Source organism: Osmerus eperlanus, chromosome 10 (genome assembly GCF_963692335.1).
Source record: "Osmerus eperlanus chromosome 10, fOsmEpe2.1, whole genome shotgun sequence".
Classification (NCBI taxonomy): domain Eukaryota; kingdom Metazoa; phylum Chordata; class Actinopteri; order Osmeriformes; family Osmeridae; genus Osmerus; species Osmerus eperlanus.
This window is the reverse complement of record NC_085027.1, coordinates 4,937,516-4,963,934: the sequence shown is the minus strand read 5'-3', so window position 1 is coordinate 4,963,934 and position 26,419 is coordinate 4,937,516. Positions and strand designations below refer to the sequence as shown.

At 45.2% G+C, this 26,419-nt stretch overlaps 1 protein-coding gene across 2 annotated transcripts in view; it reads left to right on the top strand.

Moving 5' to 3' along the window:
- tln2a (talin 2a) overlaps positions 1-26,419 on the top strand; it is a 65,524-nt gene that overhangs the window by 8,529 nt on the left and 30,576 nt on the right. For both annotated transcript variants that reach the window (XM_062471038.1, XM_062471037.1), the window contains exons 2-10: positions 10,980-11,031; positions 22,209-22,373; positions 22,660-22,757; positions 23,341-23,470; positions 23,638-23,790; positions 24,254-24,396; positions 25,743-25,870; positions 26,103-26,166; positions 26,287-26,391. In XM_062471038.1, the coding sequence (XP_062327022.1) occupies positions 22,238-22,373; positions 22,660-22,757; positions 23,341-23,470; positions 23,638-23,790; positions 24,254-24,396; positions 25,743-25,870; positions 26,103-26,166; positions 26,287-26,391 (957 nt within the window). In that variant the 5' untranslated portion in view covers positions 10,980-11,031; positions 22,209-22,237. The remainder of the gene's footprint in view (positions 1-10,979; positions 11,032-22,208; positions 22,374-22,659; positions 22,758-23,340; positions 23,471-23,637; positions 23,791-24,253; positions 24,397-25,742; positions 25,871-26,102; positions 26,167-26,286; positions 26,392-26,419) is intronic.

The window sequence follows — 26,419 nt, the reverse complement described above, 5'->3', positions numbered from 1 at the left end:
GAGTGCAGCCAGGCCTCCCAGCTTTGAAAATGGGGACAGAAAGAGGCTAGGCGAAAGAGTCCTCAGACCCTCTGTGCTCTGCTTTAGCTCTCCTGGCTAAAAAAGTTTCTTAAAGACCGCGTCATGAGTGTGGCAGCTGGATTGCATTACATGTGGACAGCTCAACGTTAATCAAATGGATGGAAATAGCCTTTTATTTGTGTGGCATGCTAGGGGCCAGTGGTCGCTAACACAACTAAGTAGATATAACGGTTAACGTTAAACTCCACGTTAAACTGAACCAGTCCAGTGGGCCTGTTGCTGCTGTCATCGGCCACAATAATGGTGCAAGATGAGGATATTGACGTATTCAGGGATGGGTCAATGGCTCGCAATGTCACCTGGATCTTAGAAGGGTATTCATTCAAGAGAGGCCGTTTTAATGAGGTGTTCCATGTTAAGAACCTCGTGGTTTGTCTCTTGTTTTTCATTGACTTGTGTAAAATGACATAAAGGCCCACGTAGGCTACATATGGACATTTCAGTTGCACTGCCTTACCAGTTTCTCTTAACGGAAATAATGTTAGGGCGAATAATAATGTTCCTTGCAAAATCCATCCCATTTCATCATAAACAGTATATTTTTATTAATTGTTTCTGAGGAGATTAAATCATGGTTTCATGTTTAGTACTTGTGAATAGTATAGCTCAAGTGCCCCTCCTGGGTCATTACTAATACACTTGTCTCAAATGGAAGGTGGCAGGGAGCTCATTTTTCATTGGAATAGCTGGTTTGCGATGGGGTTAATGGTGTCCAAGGAAACTAAACCAGTTGACTGTGGAAAATAGTCATTAACAAGGCTTATGTTTATTGAAAGGACTGTGAATGCTCAGTTGGGTGAAGGCTCCAATTTGCACAAGTTATATAGGTAAGGATTTACACTAACATCTGTATTGGCTGTGTTGTTTGATTCTCAGACAGTGCTGTGTATTGGGTACCCTGATAAAATGCCATTTTGTAAATATCAGAAGTGGAGTATTTAGTAAATGACCAAAAATCAGGACTGGACTCTTAACCCTTACTCTACAGTTTTGGCTGTGGCTCTGCTGACTACATAGTTAGTGTCTTCTGTAAGAGACTAATGAAAAGCTTGTGATTTTTATGCTTCAAGGGTTTACTTATTTGCCTTGGCCCTGGCTTTCAAATGTCCTAATCACTTCTGGACCCAGTTTGAATTTAATTGTGATAATCCAATGTCTGTATTTCTGCTTTTCCTGATTGAAATGTGATTGTTCTATAAACTTTTAATCTCTTTCTGTGCACTTTTTTCCTATTTGATATTTCTAAAGAGCTTTTGTTCTCTGGTTGCTGAGACAAACAGTGCATTGTTGCTCTCCTCTCAAGATGGTCTCAGGCATTTGTCTCTTGGACTGAGGAATAAAGCTAGCCTTGTCCTGTCTTGGGTTGCTAGTCCTCTCCAGTGATGTACACACCCTCAGGGCAGACTCAGGGGAGCTTCCCCTTTTTAACGTGATAAATAGTGTCTCTGTCTTACTGGAGCTTCACAGAATTTATTTGCCTTATACTGTGAAGCTTTAGACAATTTCCAATTAGCCAGGCCGGGGATTTGACTGTTGCACTGTATCGACATAGAAACCTGGTGCTGGTAGCCTCTTTGGCATTGTTTTGCTGGGCAGCCTGGGCCAGTCTTTAAAGAATGAGCAACATTGGGCGCTCCCAAGTCCTGATTCTATTGCCTGTTTCAGGTATTGAGCTGGCGTTGGCCTCAATTGGCCCACATTCCCTGAGGTTAACAACAACAGATTCTCTAATGGGATGACTGCTCGCAGTACTGCCAAGCCTTTCACTCACCCTTAGTGTGAACATTCAGGTAAATTGCCATAAGTGTATTGTGTACTACTCTGGGCATTCCTATCACTGCTCTTCACTGGCTATTACATGAACACGTTTACGTTATTTGAAGCTCCTCCTTGGCAATCAATGTAGCCAAGTGTTTTCCCATTACAAATCAGATATGCCATGAAGTACAGAATATCAGCCAGTAAACTGGGTAAATGGGATCATAAGAATAGTTCATCCCCTCGGAGACATCTCTACTGTTGTCTGTTCATGATTTTGGTAATCCCAGTATTATCCGCCATGCATTTACTCTTTATAGTGTTTTGTCAAGAGTATGCACCTCTCCCCCCTTCCCCTCGCCTCTCCCCCTCCTTCTGGTGTGAAGGTGGTATTCCTGCTGAAAGATAAACCCTGCTGGAATCAGCCCTAGTCTGCTGACCTAGCGGGAAACGGTAGCACCCCCCGTCTCTCTCCCTCTCTCCGGCGTCCTCTCTCCGGTTCACTTGGTAGGCTCTCTTCCTCCTCAGCCCCACGGCTAGCGTGTCAACACCTCAGCTGCAGCACCGTCACAAGGAAGGAATGACACAGGTTGCTTTGGCAGACCGTAAATCATCTCACATCTGGTAAATGGATGGATGAGGGGGGCAGAAGCCGGGCAGAATGTTCGCACCGCATCTATGACATTTACGCATCGTCACCATGCGTCTGACCATCCTTAAAATGCGGTCCTCTCCCTGGCTGGTTGGCTGTAAGCATGTCGCCCCATGTACAGCAAAAGTGACAATTGGCTTACTTAAGAGTACAGATATGTGGTTCTTCCTGTGGTCTTGGTGTTGACCACCTTCTATGACCCCCTGTAAACATCAGACAGGAATCTGTCCAAAAGTGACTGTGCCTATTGACCTCCAGTAGCGTAGATGGTCATTTTATTGCACTGCATGGGGGAAAATGACATATTTCATATCATGTATGAAGTCAAGCACCTCTCCTCTTGTGTTTTTGTGTGCACACTGCAGCAGAGCTGAAATGCTAGTCCAGTTTCAGTGACAGGTCACTTGCGCAGTACCTGTTCATACATCATTAACAGGCCAACATTTAGTCATTTAGCAGACACTCTTATCCAGAGCGACTTATAATAAGTACAGGGACATTCCCCCGAGGCAAGTAAGGGGGAAGTGCCTTGCCCAAGGACACAACGTCATTTTGCACGGCCAGGAATCGAACCGGCAACGTTCTGATTAATAGCCCGATTCCCTAACCGCTCAGCCATCTGATCCCCAACCATCTGACCCCCAGCGATCCGGTCAAAAACACATTCAGAACTCTGCAGCTTTAAGAGTCGTTCTACACTACAATATTTTCAGATTCAAATCTCAAACCAGTTTACCGTACTCCTGAAACATGGACTTTGTTTGGAATTCTGTGAGCACATGTCACCTCACAATAGAAATGGACATGGTACAGAGGAGAGCTAAACCCAGATCAAGTTTGTCTGATCTCTTCGCACAATCCAAGTGCTTTGAAGCAGCCATCTGTTCTGAAGATCCAGTTCTTAGTGTTTGTGCAATATCGCAAGTCCCAAAAGAGAAAATCATGACCATCGTTCCCATTTAAATTCCAATAATTATAGCATCTCTATCCCAGTTAGGTTATTGTAAGTTTGACCTAAATCGTTATCGTCTAGCCCAGTGGTTCTCAATCCTGGTCCTCGGGACCCCCTGCCCTGCATGTTTGAGATGTTTTCCTGCTCCAACACACCTGATTCAAATGAATAGTCGTTATCAGGCTTGGATAACGACCAGGTGAATCAGGTGACCCCCCCCATCCTGGGAAAAATAGGATTTGTCCCCCCAAATAAATCACTGTAAACATAAGGACATTTTAATAGCCTACATTGTATTATGTTAAATGTATACTATGTGTTACAGCAGTACTTTTGGTGTCCCCCTCAGGAATTGCTCTTGAGAAAATGTCATATAATCGTCCCCCCCAAAATTGATAGCAGATTTTCGCCACTGGAGTCAGGCGAACGGGTCGCCTAGCAAGAGAAGCGGACCATATTTGATGCGTTTATTATAAATAAATAGATGCAGAATCAGAATGAGCTTCATTTGCCATGCTAGTTTAAACAAGGGCATTTGTGGACGAGCAACATCAGACATGTTCCCAGTCAAAACAAAACTAGCTAGCATAACACTCTAGCGCAACAAGAAAGGATATGCAAGTATGTGCTAATCCCACCTCCGCTCGCTCAGCCGCTTACGAGGAGCGAATATGTGGACCTGCGCGAATTTAGTCGCTGCCAGTGGATCGGATAATGAGAAATAGCTTTTATGATGTGCAGAAGTGACTAGATTATGTGGAGATTGTATCACGGGCACTGCACTATCAATTATTTCTGAAATCTGTCAGTGCCATTTTACTCATCGGCTGTATCACGGGCAATGTGCCCATTTCATGTGTGTGTGTCATGACATCTTACTCACCGACTGCATCACGGGCACTGTGTGCACTAGTCATTTTAATTGGTGATACTTGTGGCATTTTGTAAGCTCTCCTGTTTCAAGTGAAACGGTCCCACTCGTAAAGCATTGAAAAATCATTGATGCAATCAAGATGGCTTTATAAACCAGCTCAAGCTGTCAGTTCTTTTGGGGGGGAAATGGGTTGTGATCTAACATCTCACACTGCAACAGGACGTGTGAGGATTGTGCGTGTACAGTATGTCTGTCTGTGTGTTCTATTACCATCTTGTCTGTGCACCACAAAATAGGGCAGGGTATTTAATGTCTCTGAATGAGAGTGGGAGAGGCTGCTGCCTGCTCCACACAATAGGACTGACATCCAAGGGACATAGCCTCTGCGAAGCAGAAAGCATCGAACCAAGCTGCTCGCAGCTATATTGTTCTTCCACAATGGTCAGGCACAGCCCTCTGAGCCAGCTTGTCATGTTGTTCTCTTCTTTCAATGTCCTTGTGCCTCTCCCTAGTGCCAAAGGCCTATTTGTTTCCTGCAGGTCAGTTTACCTGCCTTTAGGCAAGGTAATCTCCAGTCTCCCACAGGTTACAAGGACAGCAGGTCTGTTTTATTTTCCAGTTATTATTATGCAGCCTTGTATTCCATATACCTTGATTTGTCATTTTTGTAGTAGTTTTTTCTGGATGTCACAGCGGTAGGACGAGACAGCAGGCGTCCAATGCCTGCATGCAGATATCCACTCAGCTAGAGGATTAAAGATCTCTCCGATCTCCACTGCTGATTTGTAACAAAGATTAGAGGGATTGCTCGTGAGGGTGATTTCTGACACCAGGCCTTCTCTGGGGGTGGGGGATGTAACACGCAGAGCTAAACAAGGCTAGGCTAGGATCACCAGCCAAACGCCTACAGACAGATTGTAATATTTTTTAACAAATTGTTATATGTAAATATATTTGTATTCAGGTCAGTAGATCCCCATAGCGTGGCTCATACAACTTGTCGACTAGCCTAGTCTCAATTTTCAGTTGGGGCTGAGGTGGAAGAGATGGTTCCGCTCGTTCGAGACAAAGCTCAAAACAGTTGAATGTTTTAAGCGAATTGGGTTCTCTCCCATTGGTTGGAACATGGGTATGTTGGACACGGCAATGCCATCTAGTAAGCAAGTGGAATTCCATAGTTTTGACCAGGGTTTCGCTCAAGCTGCTTTGCTATGTCATTAATGCCGGGCAGCTGGTATCTCCACCACCAAGGTCCCTAAGCGCCAGACTGAGTTTCCTCCGTCCTGAATACAGTAAGCCTCATGGGAGGCCCCTGCCGCTTTGACGGATGGAAGGGAGCAGGAGAATGAGAGAGGGGTGGGGTGGCTGTAAGGGGGAAACAGTGCCCTGCTCTACCCTTACCAAAATGGCAGAGTGCCATCGGGAGCGAGCCTGGACCGTAGTGTCATTTAAGACCGGTCTGCCGCATGCCCGTCATACCTGCAGTGACAGCGACAGTTTATCCCAGACCTTCTCTCTGGCCTCCAGCTTTCTCTCTTTTCTCTGAAGACCGCCTGTCCATCCCAGCCACAGTCATGCGGTCCAGAGAGCTCTCGGCCGCACTTTCAAATGGCAGCATCCTAATGACTAATCTTATTAGATCCCAATTTTTATTCTGAATGTGTGAGGACACGATGCAAAAGAAGTTCTCGATTTCTTGATATAATTTAGGCGAAGTGTAATCGAATATGGAATTAAAATCTTTCACAAATAATGAATTATTTGCACTTAGCAGAATGAGTGTCTCCTCTTCCTGATTCAACGGACTGAGGTCCCCTAATCCTCTACTTTATTTGAACTGGGTTTACGCGCCTGTTCCTCAGGTGCCGCTTCAGTCTCGCTTCGATGGCTTTGTTGATGACAGCCGTGCAGAGGCACTCAATAAACCCTGTCAGGTTCACCTCTCTCCTGTATATGGTTGTCAGGCTACCTGACAGCACAAGGAAACACAGCCATGTGACCTCTGCATCTGCTTCTGTGGGAAAACAGTTCTTGAGTGGGAGTACAAACGTATATGCACTCAGGGCACAGGTTTAATGTAAACCACGAATGTAAACACAGTTGCTGTTCCTCCTCCTAGTCCCCAGTTGGATGGATGTGCTTGATTCCATTCATGGCATTGGGAGAAGGGCTGAAGGCCTGCCTAATTGAATTACTGGCTATGCCCCTCCTTACTGGGAGAGTAGGCCTAATCATTTAGAATCTTGCTTGTCTCTAGAGGGGGGAGGGATGGCTGCCTTGTAAAGCAGTGAGACTGGAGACGGGCCTGTATGTAGTCTGTGTGGGTGGTGTTTGATTTCCAGCGATTGGCCATAGCCAGGATTAAATGCTGTCTACACAGGGCTCCTGACCTCCTGACCCTCTCACCTCTGACGGGGAGGGCGAGCAACAGCTGCACCGCAGATGTCTTGAACCTTCGCTAAAAAAAAACACAATGAAAGAAGAGCTGACTGCAAGAGAAAGGGAACAACTCAATAGGCGTTTACTCATGCTGTAGGCATCCGAGTACTCGTTCACCTTTTGGCATAAGGGTCGCTTTCTTGAAGAAGAGGTGATACCCTAATGACTTGCATCTAATCAGTGATGAGATCATAGTCCATCTGTCTCGTCCACAGTCTTTAATGTGTGCCCACAGCCTTGAACATATGAATCAAGAAAAACTACTGGACTGCTTAAACGTCAGTGTATCATAATGTTTCTTGATGGAGGTTGTTGATGGACGTGTGTCCCTGCTCAGATGTACAGTGTTGATAAATAAGAAAGCCTGTTTTGTGTGTTTCTTTCTTCTCTATATCTATTCTGAACTGTGATAATGGGATTATTTGAATTGGACGGGTATCACAGGTTTTTAGGACTGATCCAGCCTATAAACGTACCTGATTTGGGCCTTCCTGCCATAGTAAATTCCTTGTTTGTGCCAACTTACTTGGCGAAATAAAGCTGATTCTGATTCTGAACTTACTACATGTTCTATCAGTGTGCCTTGACAATAACAGTTCACAGTATTGGATTACATTAGGAAGATTTAAATGCCATAGGTGTTACATACCTTTTACAAAAGCTGTCGTTTTAAGAGATTTAGGCAGTATGATTTAGAGAACCAGCTCAGTGTGCGATTCCTTATCTGCTTGATTATCTCAGTGGAGAGAACACTCTCAGAACAGGAGTGCTTTCAGGATGTTGGTCTCAGTGGGATTCTTTGTTCATCGATCGCTTGTTCCGTACCCCTATGGAAGAGACGGTAGTTTGTGTCCGTGGAGAGTATAAGAAGCTGTTCTCAGCAGTGAAGCCCCGTAGCCCCTGGCCAGCAGGCGGTGGTCGATATGCCCCTGCTCAAATAGGAGTTGGAAAAGGCTTTTGTCTTTTACAGTACTTATTCCTCTTATACCGAATTGTTTCTGATGCTGTTTCGGAATCAAAATGCAGAACGGGTACAGAGTTTCCCATATAATTCTTTTTAGGCCTGGTGGTACACCGAAAAACCCTAGACTGACAAGGCGCTTGATGGCTCAGCATGTAGCATTCAAATATTTGTCCATTCGGTATGGATGCAAATCAGTTACACATGTTTTTAATTTTAAAAAGCATTGAATACTTAATATCGAAATGTAAACACCACCGAATGTTGAAATTTAAATATTAAGAATCAATGCCTTTTCAAATTCAAAACATTATTTCACTGATTTGCTTCCATAGTTCGGTATATTCAAGAGCTAAAACAAAGTGATCCCAAGGACAGGGTGACTTAAACTACATTCATTGGCTTGATGCTGCCAAACCTGCACGATTTATAGGAGAAACACTGATGTTCACCACAGCACAGTGCAAGGCAGGTGGGCCAGTAGGCATACAGACTCTTCACCATGTCGTCACTACATTTACTGAACCCACATCCAAAGGACCCACTTAGCTAATTGCATAGCTGGTGCTTCAATGATCCATGGGAGGGTTGCAGAAGACACCAGACAATTAGCGGGCCTCTCTGTCAGTGAGGTATCAAAGCGGATCTGGGATGTTCCAAATGATTTAGTGACACTAACCTGACCACACATTTTAAGCGAGGATGATGTTAACGTTTCCTTCATTTTCAATTAATACATGTGATGAATACAAAGCTGCCTGTACATTCAAATAATGTCGTTAGAGAGCTTTGACTAAATAAACCTGCTTTTGTAAGGAGACACACTGTCACAAGGCCAGAACCATTCAATAGAAGTTTGTCCACAGACCTGTGAGGCAGGTTAAGTGTTTTATGTCACTGTGCCTTACTCTCATTAGAAGATCAGGCTGGGGTTGTGTCAACAAACAAAGCCAGGTTCAGAACTTCTGCTGATTCCAAGAGAATAACATGATTAGATTGCCCTTGTTGTTTCCAGTGCTACAGTACCCCCAAGAACAAAACAGCAGGAGTAGATTGTTACGGTAGAGCTAGAAAAACCAACCAATCTTAATGCAATATCAGTGTATCATACAGCCTATGTTAATTAGGGAATCCTGCACCCACCACAAATGGATGGGTTCCAGAACCTAAATACATTGTGGCTGGAATGTGGCACCTATATTTAAGTTCCAAGACATCATGGGGAGCGTCCTCTCTGTTGAGTATGTGGAGATACTGCAGCATGAGTATGCCAAACACCGTCTTACTACATAAACCCATTTGGAATGACTTAAGATGAATCCGATTTCTGTTTAACACCTAGCATAGGGCCACTCCCATTGTTTGGGCAGCTGCTAAAAAGATTGGATTAGTGTTTTGTCATGAAGGGGGTGGTTTAATCATGAACTAGGTGAGGTGACTTAATTTACCTCTGCTGTTTCTCTCACACCCTCTTAATCATGTTAAGGGAATATGATTTTGTGTGGGAGATGCCATAGAGTGCAGCTTTATTAAAACCAAATTTTTAGCTTGCGTTAGTAGGTTTCTATGGCACCATGTTGTCTGAGTGGTCCTGCCATGTTTACCTTGTATGGAGAAAGAGTGGGAGAAGTTGGTGGATTGAACAATGGAGTCTCATGTGGTGTATGCTACTCCTTCAGATTACTGGTGGTGATATGCCCCTGTGCCCCACCTCTGGAGACCCCAGGGGATGAAATGCCTTTCCCAAGTATTAGCAGCTATACCTATGGATAGTCTGTGGAGCCTCCTAAAACTGTAAGGCTTTTAGTATTTTTCCCCAATGCAGTTCCTTGGGGGCTTAGAAAACCGAAGTACAAGAATGCAGATGCCTCTTTTTATGTGGCTCATGATAAGGGTTCTACCTCAATGTGCTTTGTTAGTCTTGTTGCTGCTCAAATGTAGTTTTTGCTTAAGGCTAGTAAAAAAATAAAATAAGCTTGGTTCATCATCACATCATTTTGTCCCTTTTCAGGAATTCCTGTGTAGTTTAGGGGCGCTGCCTGGAGTTCCTGTTTGATATTTGAGGTTACCTGAATTTCTTCTGGTTCTTTTGTAATATGTGCAGTCAGTTGGTGAAGCTTGTGATGTAGGCAAACACCTTACATCCATCGTTGCAAATATGTTATGTCCTCACCCTCGCTGTGTTGTCACATGCACAGGTTTTATTTTTACAATAAGGCTGTTAGTGTAAAAGTGAAGAGATGAAAACCTCTATTGATTGAACTTTTCTCTGTCTCAGTTAAATTTGAAAAATTAGGGTATATCAGTTACCAGCAGTCTGAAATCTGAGGCCTATACCTCCTTGCTGCCAATACAGTGGGGTTCTACCTCACGGTGTTTTGAAGTTGTTGGTGCTAGCTAGTGAGCTAAAAGCTGAGCTGTGGCCCAGAACTGATGTGTAAGCAGGGGATCAAATGCCTGACGGATATCCATTACTCCCAATTAGATAGATTGACCTGTGTTGGCTTTCACCTGAATGGACCAGTTTGGTTTGACCCCTCCGTCTTGAGTTGCATTGTTTGGTAGTTTTGCCATGCAAAAGCTGTCTGCATAGGTTTAGGGAAATTACCAGAATCTTATTTTCCTATGTCTCATTTGTCTTAAAATGACACACCACTGAAAGTGTGTTAACTTACAATAGATACACCCTGTTGGAAGGACCATTTTTACAATTTTTATAAGCGGTGTATCAAGGTAAGGGGAAAAGTGAGGGAGCGCTTGTGTCCAATGATTTTTCACGGTGATGTTCCACCTTGTGTGCCTTTCAGTCACAGGTCCGCCTCTGAAGGGCTCTGCAGCTGGTTCCATTAGCTCATGCTCAGACAAAATAGACCATTTCTCCCCATATGAGGCTTGGCACCTGTGATTGAAATTTGCTGTCAGAATGATCCTGTAGAAATATGAGGTCCTTGGAAAGCTGTTGGGTGTCAAGAGACACTAAGAAAAACTTTTGCCTCAGGTATATCTTAATTGTGACGCACTGACTATTAAAGTGTGACATATGGTGTCCTGGATATATTAGAACCTATAAATACCCATTTTCCCGTAGAACAGGATCTCTGTAGAATAACAATGCTCTAATTTGCTGAAGCCGTCGCCATGCATATGGGACCGGGCTCACCTGTCATGTACTGTGTTGTAGACTGTTTCATCTAAACCTTTTAATATTGAATATGTCTGTGAGGGAATCTCATGAGTGTCTCTCTCTGCTCTCTTTTTTTAGTTGTAAATATCTGCAGACGTCTGACAGAGGCTGCATTATCGTCGGCATTAAGGTAAGACTAAATGTCAGAGATTTGACAGCAAAGTGTAATCAATCCCTTCCCAAACGCCCCACACTCAGTACTTACTAGCAAGTGGATTCTCTCACATTGTTGTTTTTTGTTGTTGTCATTAATTGGGGAGAAGCCATCCAAATGTGTTTTATTCATTTTTAACTCCCAAGTTGCCTTAATCCAATGAATGTGCTCGCAGTCAGGGGCCCATAACCAGTGTCACGTTTACATAGTCAAGAGTTGCCACGGCAGGGAATCAAGCCAAACATTGGTTGCCGGGGAGACGTGCGGAAGTGGAGTGTGAAATAGTGAGGCTGGAAAGAGTTAAGACACAGGCAGACATGCAGGGAGGGAGGCAGGCACCATCCTTTTTCTACGCAGGTTCATCTCACTGCTTCTAAATAAGGCAGGGGACAATATTGGAGCATCTCTTTAGCTGTATCTCCATCTTATTGCTCTGTTTTCTGCAATTCGCTGCTTGTTTTGTCTCCCTTTTTTCTGTATTGTATTCAGTGCACCCCAGTGCCCAGCTCGTATTCTCTCTTATCTCTCTTTCTCCTTCACTCTTTCTTTCTTTTTCTTTTTCTCCCTATATGTCCCCTCTCTCTCTCTCGCGCTCTCTCTCTCTCCTGCTCTCGCTCTCTTTTCTATTGCTCCTCCTCTGTCTGTTCGTTCCCACACATTCTCACACACCCCATCATGCTCTCCGTTGGTGCTGAGTGGTGCTGGCTCTGTGGCTGCAGAGAGCTTCTCTCTTGTGTGAGATATCCTGTCCGTACCGGGGAGCTGCGGTAATTGAACCAACAGCTTCCTGTCCAGATGCCCCATACAATAGAGTAGTGTGTAATTGATGGTGTTGTGTAGTATGTGTGGTGTGTGTGTGTCATGTGCAGTGTGTGTTGTCTGTTGTGTTACATGCACCTGCGGTTCTGTGTGGTATTTTTATGCTGACACAGAGCAATTAACCATGATTGTATGGTGCCCAGCCCCTCATCGTCGAACCACATCTGGAAAAGTTTACTTTTGTAGTTCCCATTGTAAACCAGTTACTCTGCCATGTTGACGCATGTACTTATCATGTACGTCTCCTTAAACTAAATACGGTGCAAACTGAAGAGAATCTGCTGCATAAATTAATCTGTACTTTGACTTTCTGTGGACATCTAATAGAACCATCTACTATGTTAGCTGTGAGGGTGCTTAGCCAAGTAGTCTGACAGTGATGGGAAACTAGAGTATATGGCTGACACTTGTTTGCCCAATGAAGTGTGTCCTATTGGTGCTTTTAATCCCAATGGCCGTTTTTTAACTGGCCTTCTGTTCTTCCAACAAAATGTCTAATGTCCTGTTATTTCCCCCACATTTATGATTGATTGGTTTGGCCTGGACTTTACCTTTACCTTTTCCACACATTTCCCTTTGATTGAAGCATTATTATAATGACAGATCTTCTGTGCTGGAAGAAAAACACCAGTATTGTTTTAGAAAACACAATGATATGCCATTTTTACATTAAGAAAACATTACCTAGTCCCATCAGTTGCCTTCATTTTTAGACTCTTTGAATTACTGGGTTATTTAGTCAGGTGGCTGAGCGGTGAGGGAATCGGGCTAGTAATCCGAAGGTTGCCAGTTCGATTCCCGGTCATGCCAACTGATGTTGTGTCCTTGGGCAAGGCACTTCACCCTACTTGCCTCGGGGGAATGTCCCTGTACTTACTGTAAGTCGCTCTGGATAAGAGCGTCTGCTAAATGACTAAATAAATAAATAAATTTATCACTGAGAGAGGACATTTCTAGTGGGGGGAAAAAAAGAGGCAGGTAAATAAACTGTGGGGTGTATGTTATGGAGTGGGTGGACACTGTCCATCATACACAGCCATAATTCCTGCTAGACTTCACTTATGTCCATATAAGTAATCAAAGTTCAACTTTGACTCTGCCAAGTCTGGTACTAAGATGGTGATCGGTCGAGGGCTTCACTTATAATCTGTGAGTAAATATTGTGTGGAGCATCATGCTCTATGAAGCTGAAAGTGAAACGACTAATGCTAAGGCGAGCTTTGGAGTATGTTTGTTTCGCTTCTTACCTGGCCATTAGTTTTAAGGATTCAAATTGAAAAGAGGCTAACGTCATCATTATAAATAATTACATATGCTATATTTCATTGCAACGCCATAATTTAACTTGAGTGCCCTCTTAATGAAATACATCACCGTTTAAGTATTTAATCCATTTTAATTGTTTCAGCTAGTTAGTAAATATTCTACGGTGCCTTTCTCTTTTTAGTATAAGCATATGGTCAGGCTGATATCCGCAGTGAGGAGTAATTAAAGTACTTAAACTCTGCAGGAGGTTTGCATTTCACACAGATATGCTTGATTGAAGAGCAATGCATGATCTTTAAGATTCAGGCTGAACAAATACAAAGATTAACTACATGAGATACTTTCTTTCCATTGTGTGCAGCACTCTCCAATCGCTCTGTGTGAAGACTTTTTCCCTACTTAAACAAATAGTGGTTTGCATGTGCCTTCATAGATGCTCTTAACTGTGAACTCCTGCCAACTAGATCAATGGAGTGTGTGGGCTTTTAAGCACTGCTAAAGAGGACTTTCTCGTTTTTTGCCAAACAATGCCAGCGAGATTAGAATGGCTAAGGATGGTAATTTCAATTCCCCCCCCCCCACCTTCCTGATTGAAGATGGTATTGGTCTGTGAAGCGTGGGGGTTTAAGCTACTGCCAGGAATCTCTTCTACAGGACCTGAGCCAGTACACGTCTCACAAGTCTGTCATCAGTGAACCATGGCTTTACCCAAGGGAAACATCAATTGTTGGCCCTCAAAGAAAATGGTGATTTGTGTGACAATACCCCCCCCCCCCCCCCCCCCGGTACACAGGTCAGATTTTTCAGGTTGATTTTCAACCGGCCAATCAGCGAACAGAGGGAGTGGCTGAGAACGATGACGTTGATGTCGTGTGCTAGTTTGTGTTGTAGTTCCATAATGGCGGCGGAGAAAGATGCGAGCGAAGCCATTCGGACTGCTGTGGCAACGCTGCCGAATATCCAACAGCTAAAGCCAGAGCAAGAACAAGTTTTGTTGGTGGCCATGATGTTGTGGCCCTCCTCCCCACGGGGTTCGGGAACAGTTTGATTTTCCAGCTACGGCAGCTAGCTCTGTTACAGTAGTGGTGAAGGAATTGGCTAAGGCGAACGCTAGCGATTGGTTATGGCAGATCAGATTGGCTCTGGGCAGATCCAATAGTTTTAAACTTCAACAGAGTACCCGCCTACAAGGAAGTCAACGCTTGTCAATGGAGCGAGGCCAGACTCTGTACAAATGAAATGTACGAGAGTCTGGTTAGGACCAGGTTACCCCCCCCCCCCCCCCCTCTGTCAAGAGAATATGGTTATTTTTCAGTTATTACAGCAATGAAATCAAGAACATTCTGAAACTCGAGTGTTCAGATTATGGTGGTGGTGGTTTATGTTTCTGAGGATGCAAAGTTAACGTCATTCAACGACCAGAAAGTCATAAATTGCCTAGCTTCTGCCGCCTAGCTTCTGCTGTTGACAAGTGTTTGCCGCTGTTTAACTTTCAGTGGCTGAAAACATGTTTTAGGGCAGCAATTACATTTTTACTTGAATGGAAGTTGTTGGTGTGGAAATGTTGAGTCAGCATCCCAGCCTTATTTAACCACTCTACTCTGCTTGATACATCAAAATCTACTGGTCATTTTGTACGTTTTTAGCACTGTAGCTAGGATTGTTTGGAGATTTACATGATGTGGCTGGCTATTAAGTCTTTCCAAAAAGAGCTGTGCGCCACTCTTGGTTATTGAGGGTGATGTCATACTGTTGGCTTTGCACATCTGCCAATTTGATGGTTTTGTAATTATTTAGGGGAGATTGAAAGGAACTAGACACCCTTTCTGGCAGAAACAGTTGTGCTGCTCATTTTAAAACATCCACCAGTGCTGTGATGGATAGTATAGCGATTATGTTTAGCAATGTTCTCATGCCTGGTAATGGGCCCCATGGTGAGCTGAATAGCTCTAGAGTGGCATGTGACAGGCATCGTTCACCCGCACACTCGCTCTTGACAGCCATCTTCCTAGTAAGCTGTTACAGCTGGTCGGCTTGCTGGCCATGGTGCCAGGTCCCCAGCAGCTGGCTGGTACCGGAGCGATGAGTCACCTGATTTCTAGGCCTTGATACCATCGCAGGCAAGGTATGTGTGTGTGTCCCATTGCCAGCCTCACAACCAGTGCATTGCCCCGTCACTGCACTGTCATGCCATAGAATGAGCTTCCAATGTCCTCTGTGTTCTCACCTCAGCCAGCTCCAACTCTGAAGGCCGAAGTCAGCCAGGAGCTTCAGGATTGTGTCCTTAAGTACCTGACAAGCTGTATTGATTTCCCATCTCTTCCTGATGTTAACCACACAACCAAGAGGATTAGGTCTGCTGATGGGACAAGGATGTCACTATCCAACAATTCACAGACTTTGTGTGCTTTTTTGTATAAAGACATATTAGTGCAAATGTGATGTTACAGATTGGAAATGATTACTGAAATTCCTTGTACTGGCACACATTCCAAAAAATGTACTAGAGGTTTCCTTGCTTTTTTGATGGATTTCAAACCATGCTGTATATATTCCACCTACATCCATTTGTCTTCAACAGTGCCCTTTTCTGCGATTAAAATAAATGTATTCATCTTTTTCCTTCTCTACCTTCCAACCGAACATTCCTCTGCCCACATGTTGTGTGGCGAAGCTCTGTGAAATCACGTTGTCTGAAGGAGAATCCAAGCTGTGTCTTTCAGGGAAAGATTGATATTTGCCATATGGGGATATTGTTTACACCGCACAACACCAGCCCCTGAAGTTATAACTCACTGAAGTTGGCTCACTACGCATTTGTGTCGCTGGTTCCCCTAGTGAGCTTTGGGATGAAGTGGAAGTGTGTAGAAGGGCTGGCAGGGGTGAACCAGGACGCCTGTGTAACAGGGCTTCAAATGTTTGTAGCTTGGGCTGCTTGTGCAGCATGTTTCAGAAGCTCAGGACAGCTGCGGATAGTGCAGCTGAAATGTCTGCTGGGAACCAAACAGTTGCAGAGACCGATCCTTTCTGGATCCGGGTAGTGTGTGTTGTGTTGTGACCGTTATTTTTTTCTTCACCCTGAAAGAATGTTCCAGAAATCAATCTCTCGTTGTTGGAAGATGTAGAGTCCATGTGTGAGAAATGCATGCATGACACTGGATTCATGGGGCTTGCGTGTTTGTGTGTGGGGGATTTGTTTTGAAGTGTGAGGGTGTGAGTGACCTCACAGTTGGGGGCTGATTTTGCTTTCGGAGAGAATGTGTCACTCGAAGCTAGCACGGTGTACGTGTCACTCGAAGCTAGCACGGTGTACGTTACACTAGAGGCTCAGAGTACAGAGACTTCTTTTTGCCACATCACTTCTATGGTGAATGTGCATCAGATGTGGGAAGTTTAATCTCTGAACCCTTCCACTAATGGCAGATAAAGCACAGAAAGAAGTCATATGCAGTGCTGTGGCGATATCAACTGTGTTTTTCTAAGGTAGGACACGTGAAGGGGGTTGAATAATGTAATGATGATGCGTCATCCTCCATTTAGGCCTAGAAGACGCTTTTATCCAAAGTCACGTACAGAGGGGGGGGATTTAAACTTGTATCTTTATGATCTACCGTGAAATGCTCTGCCACCAATGCCCTACCACTGAGCTACACCTAACCCTGAGGATGAGTGTGCATGGCCATTACCTTCCCGCTCTCTCTGTTCAGGGCAGATATTGGCCAGCTCATCCAGACTCTGTAGCCATGGCAACCCCTCAGTGAACGCAGCTGTGTGAGACGTAAGCTTTAGCTAGCACACCGTTGTAAGAATGCCTGTCACACTTAGACCCATGTCTATCACTGATACACACTCATGAAACCAATCAATACTTTACCAGTAAACCAAAGGGCCGAATAACAGCTTTGGAGGCCAGTTTTTTTTTTTTTTTTTCTCCTCCTCCCCCTTTCTGATGGTTAAGAATGGACGAAGACTGTGAGAGGGTTAGCACAGTGTAGACTCAGCCTAGTGCTGATGTGAAAGCCCAGGCTCATTCCTCATGATCTTGAGAGAAAGAAAAGAGGTTAGCTGAAACTGTACCGAGTGTCTGTCTGTGGGCTCCCCTCTCTCCCCTCCGGCGAGGCCTGTCTGTGCCTCCTTTCTGTTTGAAACCCTACCCCTGTGTTAGTGCTGCTGTCTGCTGAGACGGACCTCCTGGCCCTCACCGTCTGCCTGTGATGGAACACACACATACTGTTACTCATACACACACCCACCACACATACAGTTTCAGTGTTGATTACACACACATGGATAGTCTCTCACACATACACACACACACACCACATTAGTCTCAGTGTCACACGGGAGAACAGGAGGAATGCAGTATGTCGCCCAACTCGAGGGCCACCAGGTGACTAACTGCTCCAGCAGGCTTTGTTTTTTACACTGAGGGGGAAAGTCAACTCATGTGGTAAAGGCTTTGTATTTGATTGTGTGTGTGTGTGTGGTGATTGTGTGTGCGTGTATGACTGTGTTTGACCGTGTGTGTCGAAGGGGCCAATGGAGAGAATCCAGATGCCCTTCTAATGAGACACATGTGAAACTGATAAGTCGCCGTGGAAACCAGGGAGCAGGCTAGGAGGCCACACACTCCACCTCAGTGGAAGAGTGGTGTGTGTGTGCGTGTTTCACAAGATGTGTGGTGGTGCCTATGTACTCCGTGCAATCCATTTACATAGACGCGTAGACAAATGCACTGCACATGGGCCAGACTGCTGGAGGCTCCAAGCTGTCTCTACCAGGGAGGATACACCGAGCAGATGGTTTCATCCCCAACGGTCTCTCCAACCCTGGGCCACGCCCCTACCAGAGCAGGGTAGTCTTACTAGCTGAAGTGTACCTGACGTTGAAGACGTGCTCCAAGAGATGGCAGATTGACTCTCAAACATTGTTCTCCTTAAACTGCCTTGTGTTTATCCATTACTAAAGAATTACAGAACAGAACAGCTCGAGCGAGAGAACCCCCAATCAGACCGTCGTCTGTTTGGATCGGTGTGTTCGCAAACCGTTTCGTTCCCCCTCTGCATCACACCTGAAATGCGTCCACAATTGATCAAGCTTTGCGATCCACTTTATCTCCACCCTACTAACGCTGCCTACGTATTTGCCGCTAATAACTCCTGCAGGGACTCTGCGTGGTAAAGACAAGACTGACAAAGGGGCGCTTCCTCTTTATTATTCAGCACCAGAGCATGTAAAATGGATGGATCTTAATGCGCTACATGCTCTGGGAATACATTAGAGCTGCCTCCTGCATTGATTAGAATCATATTTAGGAAGCTGATACAGCTTCAAAGCCTGCTCCAAGTTGAGGGTTGGAGTCGTTTTACCAGGTGTTTTTTGTTTCCCTTACCTGTACATCCCCATAACAACGTTGTATGTATTGATGGTTGATTTTCATTTCCTTCATGCTAAGTAATATGTCATTTTAAATGGTGTAGCTAGCAGACCAAATCCAATTTGGGGCCAATGGGATTCTATTTCTACCAACTTCATTTCGTTACCTGAGGCCATGTGTATAGTGGGAGAGCCAGGTGCTGTCACACAATGAGATTGTGCTGGACTGTGTTTGTGGCCACACAGATGTGTTTCCTTTGTATTGAATCTCCTCCGACACCCCCCCTCTAGCGCTGCCTACATGGCGTGCCCTTGAATTGGAGGCCATTACAGTAACCAGGCCCGGGGATTCCCAGAAGCCCTTCCTCTCCATTGATCTATTGAGACCCTTTTCTCTTTGAGCCCTGTGTATTCTCCCCCCCCCCCCCCCCTTCATGTCTGCATAATGAAACAAATGGGTCAGATTTCATCTTCAGTCAGAATTTAATAGTATGCCATTCTCTGCATAGTATTTGATCTTTAAGTTGCATGTTATAGACATGTATGTAGGATGCAGTTTTATGCACCTACGGGCGTGTGGCAATGGAGAATACATTGAATCGCAACATTGAAATGCTTAAAGATAGACCAGGACATTCACCTTGTAATATCTGTGCCAGGGATACTACAAATCATTCCAAGTTGTCCAGCAGCAGATGATGAAGTAATAGGCTACCTCAGGCAGCACGTTGGGTGTATCCTACACAGCCATATCCATTCCTGAGCTACACTATGTCATGCGAGACCGGCGCCAGAAGCATTGACACGGACAGACGGAGGGGAGAGGAGGTGTAACTGAGGGAGGTAGAGGTTACTATCGATGTGCTTCGATGACCTTGCGCTGTATTCATGCTACTGTACATGTCTCTGCTCGTCTTCAGCGGCGTGTGTTTGGCGAAGGGAGTGAGGTCTACAGTGCGTGCTTGTGTTCGTTTCCTGATGTCCTCTTTCTGTCGGGGCATGGCTGGAGGTGACCTTGGTTGAGAGGAGTGGGGTTGGCGGGCTGGCTGGTCGGCTGCAGCCCTCATTGACTGGCCTTAATTAAATCGATAGAGGCTGGAGGACAAGGCTGGAAAAATGACAGGTGTATTTAGGGCTGATGTCACCTACACTAGCCAGACAGACACCGATATGGGGTCACCTAGAAGGCAACCCGGGGGCTCAGACGTCTCGAAGACATGCTGAAACTACTCATTACCCAGAGCCTGCAGATGCTAAGTAGAATCCTTGGAATGACCCCTAAACAAAACAAACAAAACCTTAGCTTACCTTCTTTCAGAAACTCAACTCTACAAACCTGGATTTCCCAAATGGTTCTTGTTCCCACGCTGGATTAAGCTGGCCATCTAAGGAGTTGGTATCACTCAAGTATTTGTGTTCTGGGTTCTTTTAAATCGTATTAGATCTCTGCAAATCCTCCTATCTTCAGGAGAAAATGGATTGGGTGGCTGGACAGGATGGCGCACTTAAGCCAACTTGTCTATGTCATTGTCAGTGATTCAAAGACCCTCACTGCTGAGTTCATTTGGAGGAAACTGAGCTCAATTCTCAATTGTGATGGCTTCTAGTTTTGTGATAGTGATTGGAAGTCATTTGAAAAGCTTTTTGGTTGACTCCATACCCTATTATGGAGGCCTATCAGTTCATTTGGAAAATTACTCCAGCTCTCATTCTGAGAGGGTAATTGAATACACACTCACGGCGCATGCACACACACACACATACACACAAACTCGCTCCAAAGTGCTTTATGGTGTAGTGGTTTGAACTTGCACTGGGTTAGGTCAGAATGACAGCATAGTCAGCAACTCTCACATCGCCGCAGTGTCTGTGATGACACTGCTCTCACATCACGTCGCATGTCCCTCTCACTGGACCATGGAGACACCATAGAATGAGATGGGACTGGCATGCATAAAATAGGCCTGTGTGAGACCAGCATGAGGCTATGCCACTGAATGCTGTAAGCCAATTTAAGCTCATCGACTCTCTTAAGATGGAGAGGATTGGAAAGGTCTTTGTTTGTGTAAATGACGGGTGATACTGTTTTGTTTGCCGAGAGGATTATTGAAGATATGAGATGCAGCTAATATAATCGTTCTGAATAAACACATGGGATTTAGCAGAGAAATCAATGTCAATTCCACAGCATGATGCGTGTTGGGCTTTTCAATCAATGAATGAGAGAATGGGATGCTAGTAACGAAAAGGATCGGTTAACTTTCAGAGGAAGACATTGAAAGACAATATCCAAGCAGAAGCCGTCTGCAAAAACGATCAGACCTCCAAGTCTCCCATTGTGGAGGCTGTAAGTGACTGGTGTAAACACCTAACAAGATGGCATTGATTCAAACCTATATGAAAACAAGATATAGCTGTTTGGCCCGCAGTTAAACAAATTTGCTGTGTGTGTTGGTATGTGACATTGTCTGTGGGAGTTTGTGTGTATGTGTGGATTGAGTTTGTTTTGTCAGCTTTAGCTAAACCAATACTTCTGGAGATTCCTTTGGGGCCGGGATGTTAACTGGCCAATGGGGTAGTATCGGCTATGCTACGCAGGTTATCTTCTCAACAAATCACTTGTTAGTTCGCTATCCCTCCTCCACTGTCCTTCCTCTTTCTCTAATCCAATTCCTGGACTTTATGTGGCCCTTCCTCCTATGTAATGGAAACTCTACGTTTACCTGTGCAATTTCGAGCAATAGCCAAACAAAAGGTCAATGTGTGTCCTGCCTTCAATCTCAAACATTTGGACTGCAAAGAGGTTTGACTGTTTAATAAAGAGGGGGTGTTTTGTATGAAGTAAGATGGTGGGGGAAGGGGGAGGGGGAGGGAGAATCAAAGCTCAACTATAACCAACAGTTGTGCTCCATATTGCGCTTTTGAAAGGAGCACCCTTTATAATCAGCAACAACCATCTGACTAATATGGTTACTGCCAAATATAACCACAATGTAATCCATGTATCATTGCTTGCTAATGCTATGACGCTATCATAAACTGATACACTGGCCAGTGTGTTTACTGTATGTCCAATCAGCTGAGTTAAAATGTAATTACATTTAATGTAATTGCATGGTTCACTTCCTTTGGCCTTTTGGACAGAGATGGTTACCTCCCATGTGTACACATCTCACTGAGGAGGCACATTCTGTGTCCCCTCATGAGTGCCAAAGGGCAGCGGGGGTGTGAGGGGTCATGTGGGGCTGACTGTTTCCACCATGGCCTCTGGTGACCTTTTGACCCCTTGACACAGTGAGAAGCCTTGTGTTCTCATAAGGTCAGCCAGTTTTACAGGGCAAAGGCTTCTTGAGAACCATGTGAAAGACACCCCCTTTTTCAGTTACTGTTGCATGCGTGACATAAACCTGAGGGGATGCTTTCATTCCCTCCTAGACTGTGAAGACTTGGCTTACATTTACATTTAGTCATTTAGCAGACACTCTTATCCAGAGCGACTTACAGTAAGTACAGGGACATTCTCCCCGAGGCAAGTAGGGTGAAGTGCCTTGCCCAGGGACACAACGTCATTTCTCCCAGCCTGGAATCGAACCAGCAACCTTCGGATTACTAACCCAATTCCCTAACCGCTCAGCCACCTGACTCCCTTTCTGGCTTCTGTTAAGGGCTTTGCTGTCTCCCTCTGTTCACAGGTGTAGTAGCACCCGCTCCGCCCGCCAACATGGTGGCCCTGTCGCTGAAGATCTGTGTACGCCAGTGCAACGTGGTGAAGACCATGCAGTTTGAGCCCTCCACGGCTGTCTATGACGCCTGCAGGATGATCAGAGAGAGGGTTCCGGAAGCCCAGACCGGACAAGGTAGGACCTTGACCAACCATACAGTACACAACCACATCTGACTGCAGTCGAGAGGAGACCACACACACACACACACACACACACACACACACACACACACACTGGTTTCCCTAATCTCCACATCGCGCCTCCAAAGGCTCCTCTTCTCCCTTGCTTGTACCCTCTGTCTCCTCCTCTCTCTGTCTCTGTCCTCTCTCTCTCCTCATCTCTCTGTCTCTGTCCTCTCTCTGAACGACATTTTCACTTTTCTTGATCTCTAAAATGTGTTTTCATTTGCCATTTCCAGCCTCTGACTACGGTCTATTCCTCTCCGACGAGGACCCCAGGAAAGGGATCTGGCTGGAGTCAGGGAGAACCCTGGACTACTACATGCTCCGGAATGGGGTGAGTGATCAGAGACCTCGGGACGCAGCAATGCCTGGCAGAGCTACCGTTTTTACTTGTGACCATGGAGGGAGAGAGTGCGAATGCTGTTGGCCCGAGTGGCAGTTCTGTCATGCCTCCTGTGCACAACACACACTTTCCACACGTCTGACATTTGATTGAAGTCAAGGTTTCGAGAACGGCTGACAAACACGCCCTCATCAGATGTGTACCGCTATGGCAGTCGGTTCAGTTACAGTAGCTTGAACAGGCAGAGATGATACCCGAGTTTCCTTTCGACATGTTGTCCTTTTTCGAAAGACGCCTTCCCCCATGGGAGAATGCACGAAGCCCCCCGGGTATCAGGCTCATTGTCGACTCACGACGCATTTGGAGACACTCCTTGTGTTGTCGCCGTGAGGAGAGGGAGCGGTGGGGAATTTGCGGCGGTTAAACAGCGACAGCTTCTCTGCCTTCCTCTCATCCTTCTCTCGTTGCTGGCTGCAGGCTAAACGTCACTCCTCAGACACTCTCTACTCTGTCTCGCTTTCGCTCTGATTGTCTTCCCCCCCTTCTTTCTCTCTCCCCCTTTCTTTTGTTTCAGGACATTCTTGAGTACAAGAAGAAACAGAGGCCACAGAAAATCAAGATGCTGGATGGGGCTGTGAAAACCATCATGGTGGATGACTCCAAAACCGTGGGAGAGCTGCTCGTAACCATATGCAGTAGAATAGGTAGAGCTCTTAATATCTCTTACAGTATCTTACATTTCTAAGATGCCCCTTTGCTTAATATATCCAATGTTTTCCCATGTCACCAGCCTGGCTTGTTAATACACATAAATGAATGGGAAAGTGATTGAAATGGGTGTCTCACCAGACCTCCTGTGTTTGTTCCGTAGGCATCACCAACTACGAGGAGTACTCTTTGATCCAGGAGGTGGTGGAAGAGAAAAAGGAGGATGGGATGGGCACCCTGAAGAAGGATCGAACACTGCTACGAGATGAAAGGAAAATGGAGAAACTCAAAGCCAAGCTTCACACAGACGACGACCGTGAGTTGGCGATTTCACTCGGGGATGTCCCTTCATCATTATACAGCAGATTTCTGGAAAAACAGCTCCTGTTTCCTCCACAAAATGGCAGTTTGTCATTTCCTGCACAAAGCGTACATTTCCTGTGTGTTGTGACTGAGGCCTGTGTGCCATGCTGCCATCTTAATGTGGTGAATGCAATGGACAGGCCAGGTCTTCAACGGGCTTAGGATATTAAGCCATTCATCAATACAATGTGCAGGTTTACTGCCTGGCTGACATGATCACACACCACTGGGGGGGCATTCCAGAATGGATTTTGATGTTATGGTTTATGAAATGTGAAGCTAACCCTTTCACTGACCCCGTTGCAAAGCTTGAATGGGACATTAATTATCTGGTAGAATCAAAGAATGTTTGGATGTGCTTCCCGTGATTAAGCACCCTAACTACAGTTTTAATATTGTGTGTGTGGTGTTCTCAGTGAACTGGCTGGACCATAGTCGGACCTTCCGTGAGCAGGGAGTGGACGAGGCTGAAACCCTGCTGCTCAGACGCAAGTTCTTCTACTCCGACCAGAACGTGGACTCCAGAGACCCCGTCCAGCTCAACCTGCTCTACGTCCAGGTCTCTCAACCGTCGCTCTCCTTCACTCCTTTATCACTCTACCGTCCACCTCTCACTCATTTCACTCTCTCACCCCGTCCACCCCTCAATTTCTCCGTCTTGTCTACTTTTCCCACATCCAAAGCTTTTTCCTCATAATATGCAGCGTTAATGCATTGCAATTCTTCTCAGACAGAGATGTGGTGATTTCCATACTGTAGTCTTCTGCTCCCAAACAGATTTAATGATTCTCAACACTCGCGAACGTTATTCATTAATCAGTCAGCATTAGTGCGGTTTGTCCGGAAGCTTCTCTCTTGTTAATGAAGGTACTGAACAACTGATTAACAAGTCACACTTTTGATAGGAAATAATCAGTGCCTAAATTGAGAAAGGTCAACCCTACCCCAAGGTGCATCACGTGGGTTTACAATGGATTGAACCAATGTGGCCACCTTGATCATCTTTGTTGTGGTGGCCATTTTGTCCTGTCCTGCATTTTTCCATCTATGCACGACTGCCAAATCACCCATCTTTCCATGTTTCAATTGTTAATGCACTATGACTGTCAGAATAAATTGCCAATTAGCAACAACAATACGAATTTATAAGGTTGCTGGTTGAATTTAATAGCTGATAGTTACTGTTCATTTCTGAAGAGCAGGAGAGACAGGCGTTCTGTGTGCCCCTGTCTGGGTGAGTCTACATGCAGGGAAATGATATAGGAGGACAACTGCAGCTGCCAGTAATGAGGTGACTCTCCCGGCCCTGCTGCCTCATTGTCTGCCCCCATGTTGTTCATACTGATAACACCCTCGCCACATGTACACGCACGCTCACATACATGCACACGTAGACAAACCAGCACATTCACTCCCTCTTTCTCCCAATCACACACAGACACATACATACACACACACACACACACACACACACACACACACGCATGCTAACACACACACACCCCTGACCTTTACCCGTCCACAGCTGGACAAAAGGCAGCACCACAATTAACGGCCCTGTCCCGCTCTCTTAAGAGGCCGTCTTAGATGGGGAGTTCAGACAGAGGCCCGCTTCAATTACCAGGTCGATGAGACGGCAGGCTCTCTGTGTCGACCCTTTTCTTCCAGCCGTCAATGAGCTCAACTGCCTCATTATGAGATCACAGCTAAGATAGGCAGATTAGAGAGGCCGCGCTAAACCGCCCCCGGTTGCTGTGTTTACCTTTTTTATTTATTTTCTTTTACGGGGGTTTAAAAATCTTAAATCTAAACGTTTCAGGAAATCCTAAATCCACATTGATGGTAGCTAGTGCATCATCATCAAAGGCTTGGTCAGACTCTTTACTTGTGTTTTTCTTCCTCTAGGCCCGTGACGACATCCTGAATGGATCCCACCCCGTGTCGTTCGACAAGGCCTGCGAGTTTGCCGGGATTCAGGCCCAGATCCAGTTTGGACCCCACATAGAGCACAAACACAAACCTGGATTTCTCGAGTAAGCATGTCTACTGTGGGGAAATTACTTCACAATATAGGATATAGGCAATATAGGCAAGCTGTAAGGGCCATCATATGATATTAAATATAATATAATGGCTAACACATTTTGTATTCCTGTTACAAATCCTTTTACTGAAAAGCTCTGTTTCTACCTTGAAGCCACCAAAACAAACAAAAGTAATGGTGTATAAAATGCATTAGCTCTCAACCAATACCGTCATTTTCAGCCTGAAAGAGTTTCTCCCAAAAGAATACATCAAGCAGAGGGGATCGGAGAAGAAAATATTCCAGGTGTGTATTAAAGTGTATACAATAAAAAAACAAAAATATAGTCGTTTGTCTGCCCACAATGAGTTATCTTAACTTTCAAATCAAACAGCTAACATTTGAAAATATTCAATAAACGTGCAGGACCACAAGAACTGTGGCGAGATGACAGAGATCGAGGCCAAAGTGAAGTATGTGAAACTGGCCCGGTCCCTTCGCACATACGGGGTTTCCTTCTTCCTGGTGAAGGTACGTGAAGCCCGATTCTGAAGCGCAG